General features: G+C 42.3%; 2 protein-coding genes and 2 long non-coding RNA genes across 9 annotated transcripts in view; 2 read left to right on the top strand and 2 right to left on the bottom strand.

Moving 5' to 3' along the window:
* LOC148002578 (uncharacterized) lies at positions 1 to 5,317 on the bottom strand. 3 transcript variants are annotated; one of them, XR_015633422.1, is made up of 3 exons: positions 5,096 to 5,317; positions 4,607 to 4,812; positions 1 to 1,269 (listed from the first exon to the last, which is right to left on the bottom strand). It is a non-coding gene; the product is annotated as an uncharacterized LOC148002578 (long non-coding RNA). The 3 variants fall into 3 exon arrangements; XR_015633423.1 differs by lacking the exon at positions 4,607 to 4,812 and having other exon boundaries at positions 1 to 1,273; XR_015633421.1 differs by lacking the exon at positions 4,607 to 4,812 and having other exon boundaries at positions 1 to 1,148.
* Positions 5,318 to 5,379: 62 nt separating this feature from the next.
* Rpl24 (ribosomal protein L24) lies at positions 5,380 to 10,793 on the top strand. Its single transcript, NM_022515.2, has 6 exons — positions 5,380 to 5,466; positions 5,575 to 5,650; positions 6,083 to 6,193; positions 8,852 to 8,988; positions 9,453 to 9,516; positions 10,669 to 10,793. The coding sequence occupies exons 1-6, from the start codon at positions 5,462 to 5,464 to the stop codon at positions 10,747 to 10,749; spliced, it is 474 nt and encodes a 157-aa protein (NP_071960.1). The 5' UTR covers positions 5,380 to 5,461; the 3' UTR covers positions 10,750 to 10,793.
* Positions 10,794 to 12,685: 1,892 nt separating this feature from the next.
* Positions 12,686 to 14,428, bottom strand: Zbtb11os (zinc finger and BTB domain containing 11 opposite strand). The gene is given in 1 exon segment (NR_132626.1): positions 12,686 to 14,428. It is a non-coding gene; the product is annotated as a zinc finger and BTB domain containing 11 opposite strand (long non-coding RNA).
* Zbtb11 (zinc finger and BTB domain containing 11) overlaps positions 13,662 to 22,540 on the top strand; it is a 46,351-nt gene continuing 37,472 nt past the window's right edge. For 2 of the 4 annotated variants that reach the window (XR_015632779.1, XR_015632780.1), the window contains exons 1-2: positions 13,662 to 14,193; positions 22,022 to 22,257. Coding sequence is in view for 2 of the 4 variants with exons in the window: in NM_001107097.1 (NP_001100567.1) it covers positions 13,884 to 14,193; positions 22,022 to 22,257 (546 nt within the window). In the remaining 2 variants the exon portion in view is untranslated. 4 annotated transcript variants of the gene reach the window in all.

The following is a 22,540-nucleotide window of genomic DNA, read 5'->3' as shown; positions in this document are numbered from 1 at the left end:
TTAGTGATAAGGCTTTTTAATTTCTTTTAATCTACAAGCAGAGCCAGCTATAAATAGAACAACCAGAGAAGTACCACAAGGCACCAGGGTAAGGACAGACCCGTTGTGTTTAATACTCTGCTGTTGCTACCTTGAAGTCTTTTTTTTTTTTTTTTTGTAATTATATTTATGTACAGAAAACTTAAGTGTACATTTAACCCAGTTTAGTGGCGAGTTCTTTAGCCTTTGCCTTTTCCAGCTTGGCAATGCGAGCCACAGACTTAGGACCCAGGACGTTGCCTCCCCAGTGGCAGCAGATCTCGTTATATCTGTCATTATAATTGGTCCTAATAGCTTCCACCAGCTTAGCCAGAGCACCCTTGTCTTCCGAGTTCACCTGTGTGAAGACAACAGTGGTGCACGTCTTCCTGTGGACCAGGCGCCCCAGCCTGGCCTTTCCCTTGGTGATGCAGTAGGGCACCCCCATCTTTCGACAAAGGGCAGGCAGGAAAACCACCAGCTCAATGGGGTCTACATCATGGGCAATCACCACCAGCTGAGCCTTCTTGTTCTCCTCCAAGGTGGTGACTGTATTGACCCCTGCTCAGAGGACAGGTGGTCTCTTAGTTGGGACGTCCCCTTTGCCAGCAGCTTTCTTCTCAGCGCGGGCCAGCAGCCTCTGCTTCTTCTCCTGCTTTGTCTCTGGCCTGTACTTGTGGGCGAGCTTAAGCAGCTGAGTCACTGTTTGCCTGTCCAGGGCCTGGGGGAACTGGTTGATGGCAGGAGGTACTTTGAGCCGCTTATAGAGGATGGCTGCCACTGCAGCCTGATATAGCGGGGCCACTTGACGAAGCGTGTGAGATCTCTTTTGGGCTGGATGTCCTGCCCAATGCTGAAGTTCTTAGGCCTCTTCTCAAAGGATTGACCACCTTTTTGGCCTCTTGTTTCTTGACCACAGTGGGGGCCGGGGCCACCTTCTTCCCCTTGGCCTTCTTTCCTTTGGGCATCTTGCTCGGCTTACCTTGAAGTCTTAATGAAGTACAATGAAGATTATAACCAAGCATGGTGGCTCACACCTTCTTTAATCCCAGCACTTAGGAGGCAGAGGCAGGTCAGCCTGGTCTACTAAGGAGTTCCAGGGCTGTCAGTGTTACACAGAAAAACCCTGTCTTGAAAAATAAAAATGAAACCATCACAAAGCTGGAAGAGTGAGATGACAGGTCAGGAGTCAGCTGGTGAGGATGAACAAACTCGTCAGGCCTCTGGGCATCAGTAAAGGTTGTAGTTCCTCTGTCTCGGTGTGAGAAAATATAACATTAAAAACCAAATGAAGAAAATGCTGTTTAAGGTGCAGAAATAAATTTGAGAAGAAAGCTAATATATAATCTATTTCTTCTAAGGGCATCCTTTGCAACCCCTTGGAGAAAGGGTCTCATACTACAGTACACAAGCCTTGCAAATCATGAATGCTGCCAGCCCCGTGTGTATCTTTTCTCCCTTTCAATACAAGAGGACAGCTGTTGTCTTGTTTCTTACACATTAGACACTGCCAGTTGCATTCTTGTGGAGACAGTTTACATGTGTCCTTGTTACCTTTATTTCCTAAAATCGGTAGATATAAAAGTGTGGTGTGCGCGCTCATGCACGCACCCACACGTGAGTGTGTGAGGTAACTCTTTGGATAAATCTTCCTCTCTGAATCTGCACTTTGTGTTTTTAAAATTAAAATATTTTCCCGTGGGTATGAAGTGTCTCTGCACCCGTGTGAGAGTGTGTGTGCCACAGCACGCATAGGAGGTCAGAGGACAGCTATGTGAAGGTGTTTTTTGCCTTCTTGCCTTCTACCTTTAGGTTCTGGGGATTGAACTTGGGTCATCAGGCCTGTTGGGCAAGCATTTTACCCGCTGATCCATCTCAACAACAGCTCCAATGAAATTTTAAAAACCCTTTTTACGTTTTCGTTTGTTTGATTTCTCTGCATGTATGTATGTATCCCTGTCTGTCCTGGGACTGGACCAGGATGGCCTTGAACTCTCAGAGATCTGCCTGTCTCTGCTGGGATTAAAGGAATGGGCTACTGCCTCCGGCCTTTTTTACATTTTGTTTATTTGTTGTTGGTAAAACAGAGCATGTGTGTAAAGCATGTGGAGGACAGAGGGCAGTTCCTAGGAGTTGTTTTTCTCCTTTCACCTCGTGGGTCCCCAGAATCCAATAAAGGTTGTCAGCCTTGGCAAAGAGCACCATCTCACCAGCCCGCTACACCTTATTTTCTGAGGCAGGGGATTTTAGTTTTATTCTTTCGCCATGACAAATACAACAACCAAAAGCAACTCAGGGAAGTTTATTTCAGCTTACAGTCCATCACTGACAGAAGGAAGAAACAGGACTCAGCACTCACATGGAGGCAGGTCTGCTTGCTATTCCTCACAGCACTACCTTGCTATTCCTCACAGCACTACCTTGCTATTCCTCACAGCACTACCTTGCTATTCCTCACAGCACTACCTTGCTATTCCTCACAGCACTACCTTGCTATTCCTCACAGCACTACCTCCTATGGAGGAACTTACTTCACAGCCAAAGATACAACAGAAACAGTGCAGGATGCTGCTCCCCGCTGCTCTCAGCCAGCTTTCATAGACAGCTCAGGACCATTGGCCCAGGAATCATGGAACAGTGCTGCACACCATGGACTGGGCCCTCTTCCATCAACTAGCAATTAAGACAGTAACTCTAGGAATGTCCACAGGACGGTCTGATCTGGGAAATACCTCAGTTGAAACACTCAAGTGTCTAGGTTAAAAATACCTGAACACAGCATGTCTCACTGAACCTGGACTTGACTGGCTGGCCAACAAGGCTCTCGGATCCTCCTGTGTCAGCATCCCCAGTGCTGAATTTACAGGTACCTCCCACCATCCTGGCTGTTACTGAGTGCTAGGCATCTGAACCAGGTCCACCTGTTTTCATAGCGAGCGCTTTGTAACCACTGACCCATCTCCCTGTCTTCTGCCTTTGAATTGTTTTGAATTCTTTTTTTTTTTTTTTTGGTTCTTTTTTTTTTTCGGAGCTGGGGACCGAACCCAGGGCCTTGCGCTTCCTAGGTAAGCGCTCTACCACTGAGCTAAATCCCCAGCCCCTTGAATTCTTTTTTTTTTTTTTTTTTGGTTCTTTTTTTCGAAGCTGGGGACCGAACCCAGGGCCTTGCGCTTCCTAGGTTAGCGCTCTACCACTGAGCTAAATCCCCAGCCCCTTGAATTCTTTTTTTAAAAAGATTTATTTATTGTTATTTATCTGAGTACACTGTAGCTGTCTTCAGACACACCAGAAGAGGGCATTGGACCTCATTACAGATGGTTGTGAGTCACCATGTGGTTGCTGGGAATTGAACTCGGGACCTCTGGAAGAGCAGTCAGTGCTCTCAACCTCTGAGCTATCTTTCCAGTCCCCATCTTTTAAATTTTGAGGAAGAGCCTCATGCTTCCTAGCCTGGCCTCAAACTATGTAGCAAAGGATGGACTTGATCCTTATTCTCATGATTAAAAAACCGAAAGGTACCATCTTGCATAACTAACAGCTTTCTTAGAATTGCTCAGCCATTTCTCAAATACAGAACACTTTGAGTTGCTTATAAAAATAGAAACTATTAATCACTGTATTTGTTTTAGTAAGCAGTAATTTAGAACAGAGTTGGCAGCCTTCCACAAAACTAAACAACTGGCTCCTGTCGTATATCTTTCACACACTGAGAATGTCCTATCCCAAGTTCCCATCTGTCCTCACCTGAGCTTCTCTATGGGGACTGCATTTCCAGTTTTTTGTTGTTTTGTTTTGTTGAGACAGGCTACACATAACCCTGGCAATTCTAGAAACTTGCTCAGTAGACCAGGCTGTCCTCAAACTCTGGGATCTGGACAGTCTCTGTCCGCTAAATATCCAGACGTTCTTTAAAAATAGCTTTTTAATTAAAAGTGGTTTTGTTTAATTTTTCATCTGACTTTGTGTCTGAATGTTTTGGCTGGCTGTTCATATGTGCACCATGTACCACTGTATTCCCACTGGAGGTCAGAAGACTGAGCTGGTTCCCTGGAACTGGAAATAAAGATGGTTGTGAGCTGCCATGTGCATGCTGGACTTTGTCTAATGCCAGTCGTCTGCGAATTCAACAAGTGCTCTTACAAGCTGAGCCATCTTTCCAGGCCCTAAAATAGCTTTTCTTTTTCAAGATTTATTTATTTTTACATTAATTGGTGTTTTGCCTGCATGTATGTCTCTGTGAAGGTGCCAGATCTCCTGGAACTGGAGTTAATTATTGAGTTTCCGTCTGGGTACTGAGTATTGAAGTGGGGTCCTTTGGAAGAGCAGCCAGTGCTCCTAACTGCTGAGACATCTCTCCAGCCCCATAAAATAGCTTTTCCTTTTTTTATTTTTTTATTTTTGGTTTTTAGAGACAAGGTCTCTCTCGGTATGTAGCCTTGGCTGTTTTGCAACTCCCCTGTAGGCCAGGCTGGCCTCAAACTCCTAGCAACCCGCCTGACTGTGCTGGGATTAAAGGCGTGCCTCTGTCAGCTGGCTAACAGCTTTTTTTTAAAAAAATACTTTTGTGTATGTGCATGTTAGTACTCACGCGTTCCGGGTCAGGCAGCTAGTTTAAGTTACAGGTGGCTGAACTCTGGTCCTCTTCCATAGCTGTATGTACTCGTAACCTGTTCAGCTTTATAACCTGTAACTTCAGGTTTTTGAGACAGGGTCTTACACTGTAACAAAGGCTGGTCTCAAACTTGTGGAAGTCCTTCCTTAGTTCCTGAGTGATGGTATTACAAGTGTGGCTATCTATTTGAACAAGAGACTAATTATTTTTAGTTTTCGATACAGGGTGTTACTATGTACCCTTGGCACTCTCTTACTGTGCAAACTGCGGTTGCCTCCCAGAGAACTGGGATTAAAAGCTTACCCCTCAGTGGCGGACTTTTTTTTTTTTTTTGGAGGTGATTTAATTCAGGGTTTTGCGTAGCACTCTGGGCTATCTCTGGGCCATGCTGTCGGCCGCTATGATTTAATTTTGTTTCAAGGAATAATCCAAGGCCAAATCCAAAATGTGACCTTCAGGTTTTACCTGCGAAATGAAGTCGTCTGCGGCTTCGTAAGACACGTAGAGCACCCTGTCTTTTGTTCATAATTCCCTGAGAAATGCTGGTTTTAAATTCTAGAACACTAGCCTGGGGAAAATAAAATGACAGAAACCAAGCCAAGAACCGACTTAGACTTTAAATGAATATCTCAAACCCATTCCCCGCCAATAATTTAGAAAGAAAGCTGTTGCTAGGAAACTGAGACTGGGCTCTCGGATGTGACATCATCACTGGGCGCCCGGGCCCAGGAAGGGAATTTAGGGAGGAGATTCTCTACCCTATAAGGTGTTTTCCCATGATTCTTTCTTTCTCTTCGCCATCTTTCCCCCGGCAGGCCGACATCTGTCACCATGAAGTAAGCGGGCGCCCGATATCCCAATCCGCCTCCATCCTGAGGCAGAGCACCCGGGGATGGCTCCCTTTTGCAGTGCAGATCCTAACGAGCTTCGGCTTTTCCTTACAGGGTCGAGCTGTGCAGTTTTAGTGGGTACAAGATCTACCCGGGACACGGGCGGCGCTACGCCAGGACCGATGGGAAGGTAAAGGCCGGCTGGGCCGCTCGGGACGCTGGGAGTGAAAGGACGGTCTGGTGTCTCGCGAAGGCCTGGGGACCGCATGTGGGATGGGAAACTTTAGTGAATTTGGGTGGTGTGTGAACCAGGCTGAAAATGAGTCCTCTGTGTAACTGATAGCTATGGGAAAGGGAAATGGGCTTTAGGTCTTTTGGAGTCTGAGCCTCCAGATTTCTGGAGCCACCCGACCCTTGGCGACACACCAGCGAAGATTTGTCTGCTCCTGAGAAAAGAGGAAACATTGATGCCACCCAGAGAGACTCACAGAGACATCTTGCTTCCTTTATATATTTACATATTGAGATGAGAGAAGTAGACTATAACTGTATAAGGACTTCAATCTAAGCCTCTGCTTTGTGTAAAAGGAGTGACTAATGAATATGAATTTGTTAACTGCAGGTTTTCCAGTTTCTTAATGCCAAATGTGAGTCCGCATTCCTTTCCAAAAGGAACCCTCGGCAAATTAACTGGACTGTCCTCTACAGAAGAAAACACAAGAAAGGACAGTCGGTAAGTGGGATACACCTAGCTAGCTTCTTTTAAAATAACACTGTCAGATTCTGCTATGTTAAAGTTTGGTTAAACAATACTATGCAATGTGGTCTTAAAACTAGACTATCAGACAAAGTAACAGAACCTGTTAGTGTTGCCTTGTGTACCATGGGTTTCAGAGCTGTGTGTTGAAATTTGAAAGGATTCCCCTGTAAACCATTTGGGTTTGAAGAGGCCCTTAGGAAGTTAGGTGTTACTCTGAGTAGAGGTGGTGGTAGTTAGGAGGCTTGCCTGTGTGAGCCTTATTAAGTAGATCCTAGCTGGGTATTAGTAAATAAGTGGTACCAGATGTGAAATGTATTAAGTGGGCATAGTGGCCCACTGTAATTCCAGTGTTTGGGAGGTCAAAGCAGAAGGATCAGTAGTTCAAAGTCAGCCTAGGCTAAATAAGACTTTGTTTTCCAAATCAGAACACTAGTACTGAGTCAGTGTAAAGAAATAGTGATTATGTTTTAATAGATCCTTTTGGATTCATAACGGGGGTTGGGGGAGGGATCTTACAGGTGTTGGTGAGGATGTAGAGAAACAAATCTTAGAGTAGAATGATATGGCTGTTTTAAACTTTTTGATTGACTCAAAATGTTAATTGTTTTGATTTTTGAGGTAGGGTTACTCTGTAGATCAGGTTGACAAACTTAAAAAACTTTTTGAATTGTTACATCTGGCAATTCTATTCTCTGTTGAAAGCAGGTACTCAAACTAATTTGGTCTTGGAATGCTGAGGCAGGAGAATGACTTTGAGGCCAACCAAGGCTACAAAATAAATAACCCCATCTCCAAAAAAGGTGGTTACAATTGGTTGAAAGCTCTCGGCTTTAGGGTTCCTGAAAATACTTGCATATGTGTATATATGGTATTTTGGCGACAGGACCCAAGTCTAAGAAGCAGCTCCATTTCTCTCCCACCCTGAAAGTAATTTTTAAGGGAAAAAAAAAAACCAATATTCCCACACCCAGTATTTGACAGCAACCCCTTGAAGCCAAATGTAGAATTTTCAGTTTGTGGCAATAGTTCCTCAAAGGCACAAGTTTTTGTTAGGAATATTCCGCTGTAAATATATGCATTGGGATATTTTCCGCCTTTAAAGGGTGAAAAACAGCCAGCTTAAAGAAACTCTTAGACCAAAGAAATGGGTTAGAGCTATGGTTCTCAGCCTTCCTAACGCTGTGACTCTTTAATATAGTTCCTCATATTGTGGTTAACCCCAAACCATAAAGAGATTCCATTGCTACTTCATAACTAGTTTTGCTATTGTTATGAATTGTAGTGTAAATATAAGATTAGCTATGTGGCCCCAGTGAAGGGGTCCCAAAGCAGGTTAAGAACTGCTATTTTAACCCAATGACTATTTGATAGTGTTAGGAAAGCCCTGTGAAATGGTCTTTACCCAAACGGGTGAGCCAGCCAAAGGTTTTGAACCATTGAGCTAGAAGAGGGACAACTACAGAGTTTCACTTTTATGAGGTGCCTAAAATAGATTGATAAAGACTGAAATATAAGGAGAGAGGAATGGAGAGTTAATTGTATGAAGAATTTGGAAACAAGTTTTGTCTTTTTTTTTTTTTACTGTAAGACAATCTTAGTAAATTTTTCTTTTCAATGCGAATAACACCCTTATTTCGTGTAAGGGTAATTTTGCATACAAGATTATTTAATTGTTCTTGGACTTAGAGGTACATTGTAGGAACTTGTTTCTCATAACTATAGTATAGGTTTCCAATATAGAATTAGAATAGACAGCAAACTTCAGACTCCTGGATACTAAACTAAAGCTTGGTAGTTTTCTTGTCATAAATGTTCTCGGCCTAAGCCTGTTTCATAAGTAGATTTCTTTTCTTTTTTTTTTTTTTTTAAAGATTTATTTATTACATATAAGTACACTGTAGCTGTCTTCAGACACACCAGAAGAGGGCATCAGATTCTGTTACAGATGGTTGTGAGCCACCATGTGGTTGCTGGGATTTGAACTCAGGACCTCTGGAAGAACAGTCAGTGCTCTTAACCGCTGAGCCATCTCTCCAGCCCATAAGTAGATTTCTTAAGTCTATAAGCAGTCTTCCTAAGACAATGTTTTGCTTTTGGATTTATTTTTTGTGTGTGAATATTTGTCTGCATGCTTGTAAGTGCTCCATGTATGTGCTTAGTACCTGCAGAGGTCAGAAACAGTATCATATCCTTTGGTACTAGAGTTGTGTCCTACCCTCTGGGTGCTGGGGCAGAACCTGGGGTCCTCTGCAAGAGCAACCAATATTCTTAACTAATAAGATCAGTCTTGCCTCTAAAATTATTTTTATTTTAAGTACCATCCAACAAGGTTATTTTTTTCCCTTTTCAGTAGTAAAAATGGTCATTATTTGTGATACAAGTATAAAACTTTTAGTTCATAATCTGGAAAGCAATTTTTATTTCATATAATTGGCCTGAATTAACTTGAGTATGAAATTTAAGAGCCAAGGCGCTGGGCATGGTGGTGCATGCACACCTCTGATCCCAGCACTTGGGGGCAGCAGAGACAGGCCTGGTCTACAGAGTTCCAGAACGCCTCCTCAGTAGAGTTCTTTGACTAATTTTTACTTCATTAAGTAAGGTTAATAAATCATAGCCTTTGCTTTCTAGGAAGAAATTCAAAAGAAAAGAACCCGCCGTGCAGTCAAGTTCCAGCGGGCCATCACAGGCGCTTCTCTGGCTGATATAATGGCCAAGAGGAATCAGAAACCAGAAGTTAGGAAAGCTCAGCGAGAACAGGCTATCAGGTAAGGACTGTTCTGCTGCTGTTCAGCTATGGCTCTGACTTTAGCTGGCTTTTGTAGCTACAGAGACTTGGTCTCCTGGGATTGTTGGTTGTTAGAAGCATAGTACAAGAGTATACTCTTAAGTAGTTTGTTAAACTTCAGTAGTTACTGTAACTTAATAATGTTAGCTGATTTGAATGATGGAATTTACTGGCAGCTCCTTGGGTCTGTGTTTTGTGGGGTTCTTTGCCAAGCTCTCCCAATGAAGCCCTGGTTGGCCTTGGATTTGTGGTCTAACTGCCACAGCCTCACCACCTATATAATTGTGGTCATGTGCTATTGTTCCTGTCTCTGGATTTTGGATTTTATTTACAGATAGGGAGAATTATGATGATGATCCTACTTATCAAAAACTAGCTTTATACTAATAAGTTGTGTTCTTAAAGAGTAAAGCACCTTGCTTACTGTTCATTATATGACTACAGGGCTGCCAAGGAAGCAAAAAAGGCTAAGCAGGCATCAAAGAAGACAGCAATGGCTGCTGCCAAGGTAACTATTGGGGATCTTCTTGGGTTTTTTAAAATAGGAAATTTTATCCTTCAGGCAAGAGTTACTTAGCAAAGTGCAGGTTCAAGTTTCTATTGGGAATGGTTGTAGCTTAATTTCTAGATAGGATGGTTGTACCTCTGGTTTCTAGTGAGCTTTAATTTTAGATGTGTTAGAAAAGGAAAGCCATCTTTGCCTCTTTGTTTTGGGTGAGTGGGTTTCTGGGATGAGCTGTTACTGTAACTCCGTGGTTTGGAGCTGTCAGCTAGGCTTAAGAACAACCCTGCTGCCTAGCTAGGATTTTGACTGTGCTTCCCTATGCTCGGCTTGGCGTTTGTGGTTTTAAGTTTTGTTTTGAAGTAATTTATACTGAGTAAGGTTACAACACTGAGTTTACCCAGCTTTTTCTAGTAAAGAATTTAAAGCCAGAGCTAGGTGGTGTGGTGACTCATACGAGCATCGGGAGGCTGAGGAAGGCAGATCTCTGGGAAGCCAGCCAGGGCGACTCAGACACCTGGTTTCAAAAAACTTTTCTTTAAAGCTAGAGAGTTAATTTCAGTTTTTCATTCTTAGGTGGGCAATGACTGCTAGAAAGGCAGTTTGTACTGGCCCTAGTTTGGTCCTGAGGACTATAAGGTGAAAGGAAAGAACACCTGTAGCACTCTAGCCCTGAACCTGCAAGTGTAATAAAAATTAATAAAAAAAAAAAGTTCTGGGCCATCCAGCTGGCGCAGCAGGTAAAGAAAGGCACCTGTTGCAAAGCCTGCGATCGTGAGCTTAGTCTTTGAGAACCACGTGGCAGGAGGAGCGCTGACTCCAACAAGCTGTCTATGATCTCTACAGTGTGCTGTGGTGTGCCGTGCCCAAAATAAAAATACACCATTCTTGAATGGCTGCACCAAGCAGTGTGGGCCTCCAGTCCCAGCCCTGACACAGGGTCAAAGCTAGCCTGGGTATCCTTCAGAAACCCCAAACTTTGTTCATTGTGCCTTACTGTCCAATCTACAACAGTATCTGTTATATGGTGGAAGTGAATTTTAAAAAGGAGGTACTTTGAAATTGATAATGAAGTTAAGACACTAAGGTATTAAAGAATGCGAACAGTAAGGGCAAAGCAGTAGTTCCATTGAATAATGTGATGTTATTTTTTTACAGGCTCCCACAAAGGCAGCCCCTAAACAAAAGATTGTGAAGCCTGTGAAGGTCTCTGCTCCCAGAGTTGGTGGGAAACGCTAATTTAGTAGATGAGAGTTTAAAAATAAAGATTTGTCTCTAGGTGGTGCTGGTTGATTTTTTTTTCTCTGAACAAAAGCATGTACCCTTATTCAGGGTGGGGCATTTTAGCCACAGGCTGTGTGCTTAGCTTGCCTGAGTTCCTAGGTCCAATCTCCAGGTAAAAATGTTCATTCCTCACGTGTATGCATCACACTCACTTAATTCTAGCATTCAGAAGGCAGAGGCAAAGTGGTTCCAGGACATCTGTCAGCTATAGTGCCTCCTAATGCAACCTTAGTTGAAGAGATGGGAAACAAAATGATGTGGTTGTGAGCTATGTTTTGAATATAGATAGGATCCTAGCACTTGGGAGACATGAGAAGAGTACAAGGCTAGCCTTGGTTCCATGAAACTGCTTAACTCATCACTCCTGAAAATTTAGGGGTTCAGTGCTAGGGATCAAACACAGCTGAGTGCATATGGCAGGTGTTAGACTACTTTTCTGTTGCTAAGCTTAAGTCTTTGTTGCAGTATTTTTGTTTTATCTAAATTGTTAAGAATACTGAATGAATCTGTAAAGAGATCTGATGCCCTCTTCTGGTATATCTGAAGACAGCTACAGTATATATAATAAATCTTTAAAAAAAGAATTACAACCTAATCAAGATAAAAATATAATTTTTTTTTAAAAATACTGAGTGATAGAACCACTTTATATTGAATTTGCCTTCTATGATTACTATCTTATCATTAGCAGTTTAGAACCGTTCAATACTTTCCTCCATAAAGAGCTTCAGTGAAGACCACTGTTGAGACAGGGTCTGTCACTGGCCTGGAATTCTCAAGGATTCACCTGTTGCTACCTCCTGGGTACCTAGATTAAAGGTGTGGTGCCACTTCACCCCCCTCCCCCTTTTTTTTTTGGATGGGATGAGACATAGTGCCTATTCTGGCCTTCAACTCAGTGATGTTTATACTTGAGTGCTTTGATTAGTTATATGCTACTGTGTTTAGCTTTCAATATTGCCTAAACGTGGTACATTCTACTTGTTCCCTGAGTTAAGTGATACAAAGCCATATATTTTGAGTTTTCAAGTGGGATGGAGTATACAGGGTCTGCCTGTAAACTGCCTCAGCAGTTCAAGGTCTTCTTGGCTGCCATGATGAAATTCAGTCGACCTTGGAGTACAGGAGATCTCTCAGTTGACCCCTCTCCTGATAATCGAGCTTCCATCTGCCAATATGTCAGCCTGCTAGTGTGTAAACAATAGTGATAAAAGTTAGGAAGCAGTTGAAACTGCAATTTCAGCATTCAAGAGTCTAAGGTAGGAGACTGGAGAGAGCAGGCTCAGTGACTGCTCTACCAGAGCTTCTGAATTCAATTCCCAGTAACCATGTGGTGTCTCACAACCATATGTAATGGGATCTAATGCCCTCTTCTGGTGTGTCTTGACCAGTCAGCAACCATGCAGATATATTTTAATATATATATATATATATATATATATATATATATATATATATATATATATATATATATATAATTGGAGGTATGAGGATTGTCAAGGGTTTGACACCAGCCTAGTAGCAATTTCTTTTCCTCAAAACAACCATTAATTTGTATAAAAAAACCAGTCTAGTACCTTTGCAAGGACACAGCAATTTTGAAGAGTTGACATGGCCCATGTAGCCCACAAAAGACTAGAAATAAACACATATTGGGGTTGGGGATTTAGCTCAGCGGTAGAGCACCTGCCTAGCAAGCGCAAGGCTCTGGGTTCGGTCCCCAGCTCCGAAAAAAAGAAGAAAAAAAAAAAGAAATAAACACATATTTATGTTTGGCATTTCTTAGGAAAATTTGATTTACAAAGCAAAAAAACAACAAAAAAAAAAGACTAGTAACAGTTTCTGTTACCTGCAAATGGTAGGTGGATCTTAAGTTATATTTGCCACATCCTTTTATGTGTATTCTCAAGACTTTATTCAAAAATATCTTTAGCATTTTCTTTTGAAAATAGTATAAAGGTCATGAAGCCACACCCAGTACAAACCTGTATCTGAACCTCTTGGGAGAAGGATGCTCTCCATTTTCACTCAGTTTCCATAACATATGATGGAAACATAATCACTGTCTGGTTTCTGAGCCCACTACCACCTGCTTGCTCCTCACCTGTGGTCCCATAAACGTTTAAAGCCTCAAAGATATGTATGTAACCTTCAGGCAGGAAAAAAAAAGTTTCTTCAGCTAGAGTCATTGGGCTGGGAAGCCTGGAACCTTCTAGCTTCAACAAATGAGCGCCAAGTGTCCAGACATTACAAGGAAACGGCTGACTGAGACCAGTAAGGGTAAATCTGGGTTACCTCTTCATGTAATTTAATCATCTAAATAATCTGGACCTGCATAGTCGTCACTATGGTGATGATTCTAGAAAATCACCTAGGTAGTTTGGAGATAATTCTTTTTTTCTCACCCCACCCCCTGGAGATAATTCTTAAGAGGATAATTTTTAACACTGAAGTACTAAATGCTTGGCAGTCTTTGGCCCAGAATTTCAGACAGTGGCGAACAAGTGCTACAGTTTCTAAATCGGCGGTATCTAGTATATCGAGTCTCAAAGCTGACTGAAAAACCGACTCAATTACCGTTTACCGGGAGGGTCTCAGGGAAACAAACACCGAACAGCTCAAACACGTGGCTTTTCAGAGAGCGTGGGAAAAGAAAGGGGGGTGGGGGAGGAAACTGCCAGGACTTAAGATGTCTGCCGAAGACCCCCTGTATCCGCCAGAGAGAGCGTACCCTCTTCCAAAATGTCCTCCCGCAGTATTGACGTCACACCGCCGGCCCCTTCTAAGCCAGAAATTGAGAGTGCTCCAATCAGGGCCCTAGCTCCGCCCTGCACGCGCGTCACTTCCGGTGGTGCAGCAGCCATTTTGTCAGTCGCCAGCGGATCCCGCGCGCTGCAGAAGTGCAGTTCCCCCTGGTTACCAGGTCGTCGGTTCTTCCTTCGCGCTGCGGGCGCCCTCGAAGAGCGCCCACCAAAGGCGTAGCCTTTTCTCCTTAAAGTGTTGCCGCCACTGTTGCACCTTTACTGAGCCAGAGCGCTGTCTGCCTTTTCCTACCACTGACAGGCGCCCTAAGGGCGCTGCCACCAGCGATGTCAAGCGAGGAAAGCTATCGGGCCATCCTGCGCTATTTGACGAACGAACGTGAGCCTTATGCACCGGGCACAGAAGGCAATGTCAAGCGTAAAATCCGCAAGGCTGCCGCCTGCTACGTAGTGCGCGGCGGGACTCTCTACTACCAGCGGCGGCAGCGGCACCGCAAGACGTTTGCGGAGTTGGAAGTAGTGCTGCAGCCGGAGCGGCGCCAGGGCCTCATAGAGGCGGCACACCTGGGCCCTGGAGGCACTCACCACACTCGGCATCAGACCTGGCATGACCTGTCCAAGACGTACTGGTGGCGAGGTGAGCGCTGGCCCCGGGCGAGGGGGCACCTGGGCGGCAGGTTTTGCGGGGCATGGTCCGAGGAGAGGCCTGCGTGCGCACTCGCGAGCCTGAAGTCTGGGACCGCTGTGCCCTAGCCAGGTGGCGTTCGGCTGCGCGGCGGCCGCGGGACCGAGCCGAGCGGGTGGGGGACGTGAAAGCAGCCGCACTTCCCTACAGGAAGGAGGCCCGGGAGGCTGGGGGCGGACCCTCGCCCGGGGTGGGGCTTCGGGGGCTTCCCTCGGGGCCGGGCCAGCGGGCGGAGGGCGTGGCGCGGCCTATCTGGGTCCGCCCCCTCAGGCCCCTGGGGGATGGTGGGAGGCCTGGACGCAGAGGCAAACCTTCCGTCTCTCTTCCTTATGCCTTTGAAGGCTGGCCCAAACCCTGGCAGCAGTCTCCAGTTGAGTGCCGCTCGGATTTGGCCGCTAGGCTTGGTCCAAATCTCTCTGATTCTTCCAACTGCGACATAGAAAAAAAGGAATAATGTGGTTATTAGGAGTAAAGGTGCGCAGTCGTCGTGAGTCCGGGTTTTAGAGCATTAGGCAGCCGTAAAGACTGTCAGATTCTTCTCTTTTTGGGAGATGGCACAAGACCAACATACCATAAGAAGTTTTATTGGGAAGATTATGCCATTTTGGTCACATTTTTTCTTGTTTTACTGTGGCAATCCTCCCACCTCAGTCTCTCACGTGTTGAGATTACACCCCTGGCGCACCAATTACGGTGATGATGTGGGATCCTCTTTCCTAATGCTTTAATGTTCCCTTTATTTTGTGAAAATGGCCCCGGGAACTGTTACATTGTATATGTTGAGAAAAGATAAGGTAACTGGCTTTTTGACTAACTAACTAAGTTACTCAGGCTGACCTTGAGTTAAGTTTCTGAATGCCTCACTAGCTGAGATTACAGACCTGAACCACCAGATCTGACTTAATTGATTATTTGGGATTCAGAATATAGTGACCCTAACACTTTTTGATCCCTTGGAAAGCAGATGAGGACAGAAAAGCTTAAGTTTTTTCTTTTTGATTTTTTTTTAATTGTATGTGTGTGAATGTTTCCCCTGAATGTGTGTATACCAGCTGCTCACGAAGGTCAGGGAAGGGCATTGGATTTAGAACTGGAGTTACATTACAGATGCCTGAGACACCATGTAGTTGTTGAGAATTGAACCCTGGTCATTTGAAAGAGCAAAAGTACTATTTAGTACTGAGCTGTCTCACCAGTCCCTCTAATCTTTCTAGTGAGCTTTTTAGTTCTATTTTATTTGCTGTGTGTGGTGTGTGTATGTGTACTCCTGCAGACAAGGGCTGGCAGCGAGGGCCTTTATTTCTTGAGCCATCTCATTTGTCCTAGACTCTTAATTTTTGTTAGGTTTATTAACTTTGTCACTGATCCCATTTTAGGAACTTATATTTCAAATTACATTTCAGATTATTTTGTGTGTATTGGTGTTTTGCTTGAATGTAAGTGTGTGCCTGGAGCCCACAGAGGTCAAACGGAATTTCTAGAACTGGAGTTATGAATGATTGTAAGCTGCCCTGTGTGTGCTTGGAATCAGACCTTGGTCCTCTGAAAGAGCAACAAGTGCTCTAAACTGCTAGCCATCTTCCCTAGCAGTTCATGTGATCTCCTAGTCCTTTGTTTTGTTTTTTAAAGAATACTTGAAATAAGCTGGATGCAGTAGTCTATGCTTTCAATCTAAGGACTTGGGAGGCAGAGGCAGGCAGATCTTTGAGTTCAAGACCAGCCTGGTGTATAGAATATATTCAGTGTAGCCACGGCTAACCATGTCTCAAAAAAAACCAAACCAAAAAACAAAACAAATAAATAAATGAGCTGGGGGAAAAAAAAAACCTGAGTTAAGTCAGGCCTATATGATACCAGTACTTCCATTGTTCCAGAGGCAGAGGCCAGAGGATCACTGCACATTGGAGACCAGACTGGTTTACCCCCACAAGAAATCTGAATTAAATTTCCAAGGAGATGTAACTGTGAGGAGTAAAATTAGAATCATGGCTGCATATTGTTCATATTGAGAGGCAGAGGCAGCCTGGTCTACCCAGTGAGACCTTGTCTAAATTTAAAATGTCTCATTTTACTAATTTCTTGTACTTTTTGCCTGCTCTAAGATTTCTTATCTCCCTTCCCCTCCCCAGGGTAGGACTATGTCAATATAGTCTTTCTAAGCATGCAGCATAATCAGAATTCCCTATCAGCAGGTGATAACTGGTAAATGTCCAATACTCTACAGTGCTCTACACAGCTGTGATGTTTGATAGATTGGGTGAATTATATTTGTATTACACTTAAAGGTATTTCCAGAACATCATAATTGGAATTGTAATACCATCATAGATTGAAGCATTTATATTTGCTGAGGTTCAAAAGCAAAATCCCTGACCCTGTATAGTGGCTCATGCTTTTAATCCCAGCACTTGGGAGGCACAGGCAGACTGACTGATCTCTGAGTTCCAGGACAGCCAGAGCTACATAGTGAGATCCTGTCTTAAAAACAAACAAAACCCTGTTCCAGTGCAAGAAAGTTCACAGGCTGCTTTTGTTAAATGAGCGCTCACTAAGGATGCTTGACTGAAGTGTTCAGGAACAGGGTTTTGTTGTTTGTGTTTTGTTTTTATTTGAGACAGTGGTCTTTCTGTGCCAGGCTAGACTAGAAGTTTTTTCCTTTTTTTAAAAGATGTATTTATTTATTTATTATATGTAAGTACACAATAGCTGTCTTCAGACACACCAGAAGAGGGCATCAGATCTCATTACAAATGGTTGTGAGCCACCATGTGGTTGCTGGGATTTGAACTCAGGATCTCTGGAAGAGCAGTTGGTCGGTGCTCTTAACCTCTGAACCATCTCTCCAGCCCGACTAGAAGTTTTTTAATTAATTGTTTACAAGTTAGGACATATTATGTATACATATAATGAGATGTCTTAAGGAAACAGCCCTATTCGAAAACACAAAGGATCATATGTTTTATGTGTGTTATGTTTATACACTTACCTTGAGGCAGTTTTAAACAATAATGTTAGTGTGCCTGCATATGACTGTCCCATCACAGGAGTCAGATATGGAATTTTGTGACATCCTGTTGATACTTAATATTTCTTTATTTCGGGTATTGGTGTTTGCCAGCATGTTTATCTGTGTACCACTTGTGTAGTTGGTACTTCTGAGGGCCAGGAGAGAACATTGGATCCTTCAGAATAACTGGAATTAGAGGGAGTTGTGAACCACTCTGTGGGTGCTGGGAATTGAACACTGGTCCTCTGGCTCTTTAGATGACTCAATCTTCAGATGACTATTGGGTCATCTCAGAGCCAGTTTTTTTTTTTTTTTTTAATAATTTTTGGGCTACAGACGGCGCTCAATGTAGAATTTATTTCTCTCCGACTCTATACTCTATGAGCAATCTTTTATGAATAACTTGACATCCAAAGAACTATCTCAGGGACCTTGTTGGGAAAATATAGAAACTTTCACTGAAGAGCCATAAAAATCATTGTTTCCCTAAATGTAAAAGGAGAATTACTGGGAGGTGGAGCTTGGTAAATGCTTGGAGTACCAACATAAAAGAGGCAGAAAGACTAAGCACAGTATAGATATAAATGCCTCAGCCTCATGTTTTGGATATGTAGTTTAAGTGTTTCTCATTGGATAATAGTTATTTTCAGAAGAGCACCCAGCCATCGTATCTTAACTGTCTGCATCAAGACATGCCCTTGGCAGTGATTATATGATGCCCTCATAAAACATGCTGTTAATTTTTCTGTGCCGTTATTTTATCTTCTTTTATTTTAGTTTGAGATGGGGTCTCTATCAATCTGGTTGTCCTGGAACTTTCTGTGAAGATCAGGATGGCTTCAAACTTGCAGGGATCTTATCTCTGCCTTATTGGATTAAAGGCATGCCCCATGGTACCAGGCTTAGTGCTGTTTGTTTGGCTGTGGCTTTGGGGGTTTGGGGGGTGTCTTTGTTTTGTTATTGATGAGCAGTAATATCAAAGCTCTGGATGAAAACAGGAGGAATAATTCCTATTGAAATCTCTGACAATTGATTGACATTGTGTCTAATTCAGAGGGGTAAAAATTGTTCTACACACAGGGATTTAAACACTATTTTTGAAGTATTTTGTCTCACCACATAAAATCTTAACAGTAATTGCAAGATTTAGAGCATGATAGAGAAAAAATTCTGCTATATTTGAGCATTTTTAAAAGAGAAATCTTGGGACTGGAGAGAGCCCAGTGAATAAGAGCATTTGTTGCTCTTTTAGAGAACCCAGGTTCAGTTCCTGGCACTGCCCAGTGGTTCACAGCCATCTGTACCTCCTTTTCTAAGGGACTGGAGTTTTTCCTGATTTGTGTGGGCAGTAGGCAAACACATAGTGCACATATGTATGAGTGGGCAAAACATTTACATTTATTTATGGTAATTCTTAAAAGAAAGTATTATTATTTTTTTCCCCCAGACAGGGTCTCTCTGTGTACTCTTGGCTGTTCTAGAATTCACCCTGTAGATCAGGCTGGCCTCAAACTCAGAGACCCGCCTGCCTTTGTCTCCTGAGTGCTAGGATTACAGGCATGTGCCACCACCATCTGGTTTAAAAGAAATTTTTAGAGAAATCATATGGTGAATTAGTGTTAGAAAACACTAGGTAGACAAATTTAAGTATATTTTATATGATTTTTTAAAAAAATCTGGCTTCTTCATTTCCCATTGGCGGAGCTACTTCTGACTTTCATCTTGTCATTTTCTTAGGAGTTGAGCCCAAGAGTAAAGTCATAAAATAGTTCCCAGACATTCTTGTAGTAGACAGGGACATAGATTTTCTTGCCATTTTCATCTTTATTCAGATACTTCTGATGACATTTCTCTAGCACTCCTTGAACACAGTCAACTGATAACATTTTTTTATTTTGAGGTTTATTTGTTTTGTCTATTTACGTATGTACATGCCTGATGCTCACAGAGATTAGAAGAGGGCATAGGATCCTGTTACAGGTGGCTATGATCCACCATGTTGGGTACTGGGAAACAAACCTGAGTCCTCTGCAAGAGCAAGAAAGTGCTTTAAACCACTGAACCATCCCTCCAACTGTCCATTTCTTTTTAAATGTTTTGAAGGATTTTGTATACATGTATACAATAGATATGATCATCTTTCCTCCAATATGTCTCCCAAAACACTAATTATGCATCCCTACGTTGACTACAAGAGCACTAGTGACTACAAGATGGCTCCTAGCACCTGAGCCATCTCTCCAGCCCCAAAGGCATATCTTCAACCTTCACAACAGTAATACATCCTATACATAAGCATTTGTACTGAGGATATAGAAAAATGGTGAGCACTTGCTGATCTTGCAGAAGACCTGGGTTCAGTTTCTAGCACTAACATGGCAACTTATGCTCATCTATAACTCCAGTTCCATGAGAACCAACATTCTGTCATGGTCTCCTTGCATACACATGTAATGCATACATGAAACCAACTACTCATACACATAAAATGAAAATATACCTTAAAAAAAGAGGAGTGGCCTTTAAGAAAAGTTTTAAAGTCGTTGCACTAAGGCTGGTCAGATGGCTTGGCAGATAAAGACACTTGCTGCAAAGCCTCTCAGTTTGAGTTCAGTCCCTGGAACCTTTACTAAGAACTAACTTCTGAAAGTTGCCCTTTCACGCACATGCTATGGCATGATCAAGCACACACATAGTAAATACATTTTATAGAAAAAGTCTGTTCACTGCACTAATAAATTCAGAAATAGGTTTTTATTTTATATGTGGTGGTATACTCCTGCAATCTCAGTCCTCAGAAGGCAGAGAGGGGCAGATCTCTGAGTTCAAGAAAGACAGGGCTACACAGAGAATCCCTGTCTTGAACAAATATTCACTTCTACAGTGATCTACTGAACCTAGGACTTTGCCAAATCTATTGATTCACAGTAGACTTACTTGCTGTGGTTTTGAATGTATTAACCCAAAATTCATATATTAGAAATTCAGTATTGTCTTTGGGTTTTACTGCTGTGAACAAACACCACAACCAAGGCAGCTCTCATAAAGACAACATTGGTTGGGGCTGGCTTACAGGTTCAGAGGTTCAGTCCATTATCATCAAGGTGGGAGCATGACAGCATCTAGACAGGCATGATGCAGGCAGAGTTGAGAGTTCTACATCTTCATCTGAAGGCTGCTAGTGGAAGACTGACTTCCAGGCAGCTATGATGAGGTTTTATAGTCCACACCCACAGTGGCACACCTACTCCAACAGGGCCACACCTTCTAATAGTGCTACTCCCTGGGCTGAGCTTATATAAGCCATCACAGATACCTTTAAGTAATTAATGTCATTATAACAAGAGTGACGTTTGTTATGGAGAATATGTTTGGAATGACAGAGGAGTCAGCCTTTAGCTGTTGGTTGCCATAATTTTTCTGCTGTTAGGAAGCAGGTGTGCCTTTAGTTGTAGTAGTAGTAGTTTTGAAGTAGATGTTGGCCTTTAGTTTCATGCTTCCTGGCCTCAGGAACTGACTAAATAAGCTCTCATTACAAGTTATTCAATCTTTAATGCTCTATTATAATGCAGTACCAAGTTAGTGCATGTGTATACACACACACACACACACACACACACACACACACACACACACAGCTTAAGGTTCAGTATATAAGTTTATTCAAGAAGTATTTACAAAAGGCATAGACCTAGAGACCAACAGTGGTATGCTAGTATCTGAAAGGCTTAATGTCAATAACAAATTTATTTCTTTATTTATTTTATTTCAAATTAAATTTCACCTAATTTAATTTGCTGGGTAGTGGTGGTACATGCCTGTAATCCTTGGGAGGACCTGGAGGTGGAGTTTGAGGCCGGCCTGGTCTACAGAGTAAGTTCCAGAGAAACCCTGTCTCAAAAAGAAAAAAAAAAAAAAAGGCAGGGCCCCCATTTTTGTTTGTGTATATGCATATGTGCCATGTGGGTGTGCATTCCCACAGGGGTCAGAAGAGAGATCCACTGGAGTTGATGGTTGTGAACTGCTTTTTGATGGGCTAGGAACTGAATTCAGGTTCTCTAGAAAAGCAATAAGCACTCTTAACTGCTGAGCTATCTTTCCAGCCCAATAGACTTATTTCTGCATGAACCTTGAGACATATTAACTCTATATAGGTCATGATAGTTGAGTATCTGTTTCACGTATATTTAACAATAATAAAATAGGTACTGAGGAATATATTAGGTGATTTCATAGTTTTGTGAACACAGACTGTACTTAAATGAATCTAGGGGTATGGGCTATATTACAATAGCATTGTCATATATTTGATGCATAGCTAACAGAAACATAATTATGTAGCATGTAACTGTTTTATTTCATGGATACCTTGTAATGCACACAAAAATGGACAGGGATATATAATCATCTCATGACAAAGTAAATTACATACTTGGTAATGAACAAGAAAAGTCTTCCTCAATGTGGAAACAAACCAACATTTATATACTTATATATATATTTTTTTTTTTGTTCTTTTTTTCGGAGCTGGGGACCGAACCCAGGGCCTTGCGCTTCCTAGGTAAGCGCTCTACCACTGAGCTAAATCCCCAGCCTCTATACTTATATTTTGAGATAATTTTTATTATTATCTCACATTCTAAAGAATTTACTCATTTTTAATGGATGTGAGTGAACATCTGAATATAAATAGTTGTGTACATTAAATGAGGCATTTTCAAGTAGGAACACTTAAATTTGATGTATTGTTTTTGTTTTGTTTTTTGACTGAAGGTATATTAAAGCAAGTAAAAGATTACATAAAACAGTGTAGCAAATGTCAGGAGAAACTTGATCGCTCCCGTCCAATATCAGATGCTTCAGAAATGTTGGAAGAATTGGGATTGGACCTTGAATCTGGAGAAGAAAGTAATGAGTCAGAGGATGATCTGAGCAACTTTACTTCCCCTCCAACCACAGCCTCCAAGACTTCAAAAAAGAAGCCAGTATCTAAACATGAACTTGTATTTGTAAGTGGTACTTTATATCCACCTTTCAGTTTTTGAGGTTTTTATGTTATGATTTGTTTGCTTGTTTATCTAAAACATCAACACTGTTGACTATGGGAGCTGAAGAAAGGGATGTATTTGTTTAAAGCAGTGGTTCTCAACCTTCCTAATGCTGAGACCATTTAATACAGTTCCTCGTGTTGTGGTGACCCCCATCCATATAATTTTATAGCTACTTCATAACTGTAATTTGTTACTGTTATGAATTATAATGTAAATATCTACTATGCAGGATAACTGATAA

This window comes from Rattus norvegicus, chromosome 11 (genome assembly GCF_021556685.1).
Source record: "Rattus norvegicus strain SHRSP/BbbUtx chromosome 11, alternate assembly SHRSP_T2T, whole genome shotgun sequence".
Lineage (NCBI taxonomy): Eukaryota > Metazoa > Chordata > Mammalia > Rodentia > Muridae > Rattus > Rattus norvegicus.
Note: the sequence above shows the minus strand (reverse complement) of the source record. Positions and strands in the feature narration are given on the sequence as shown.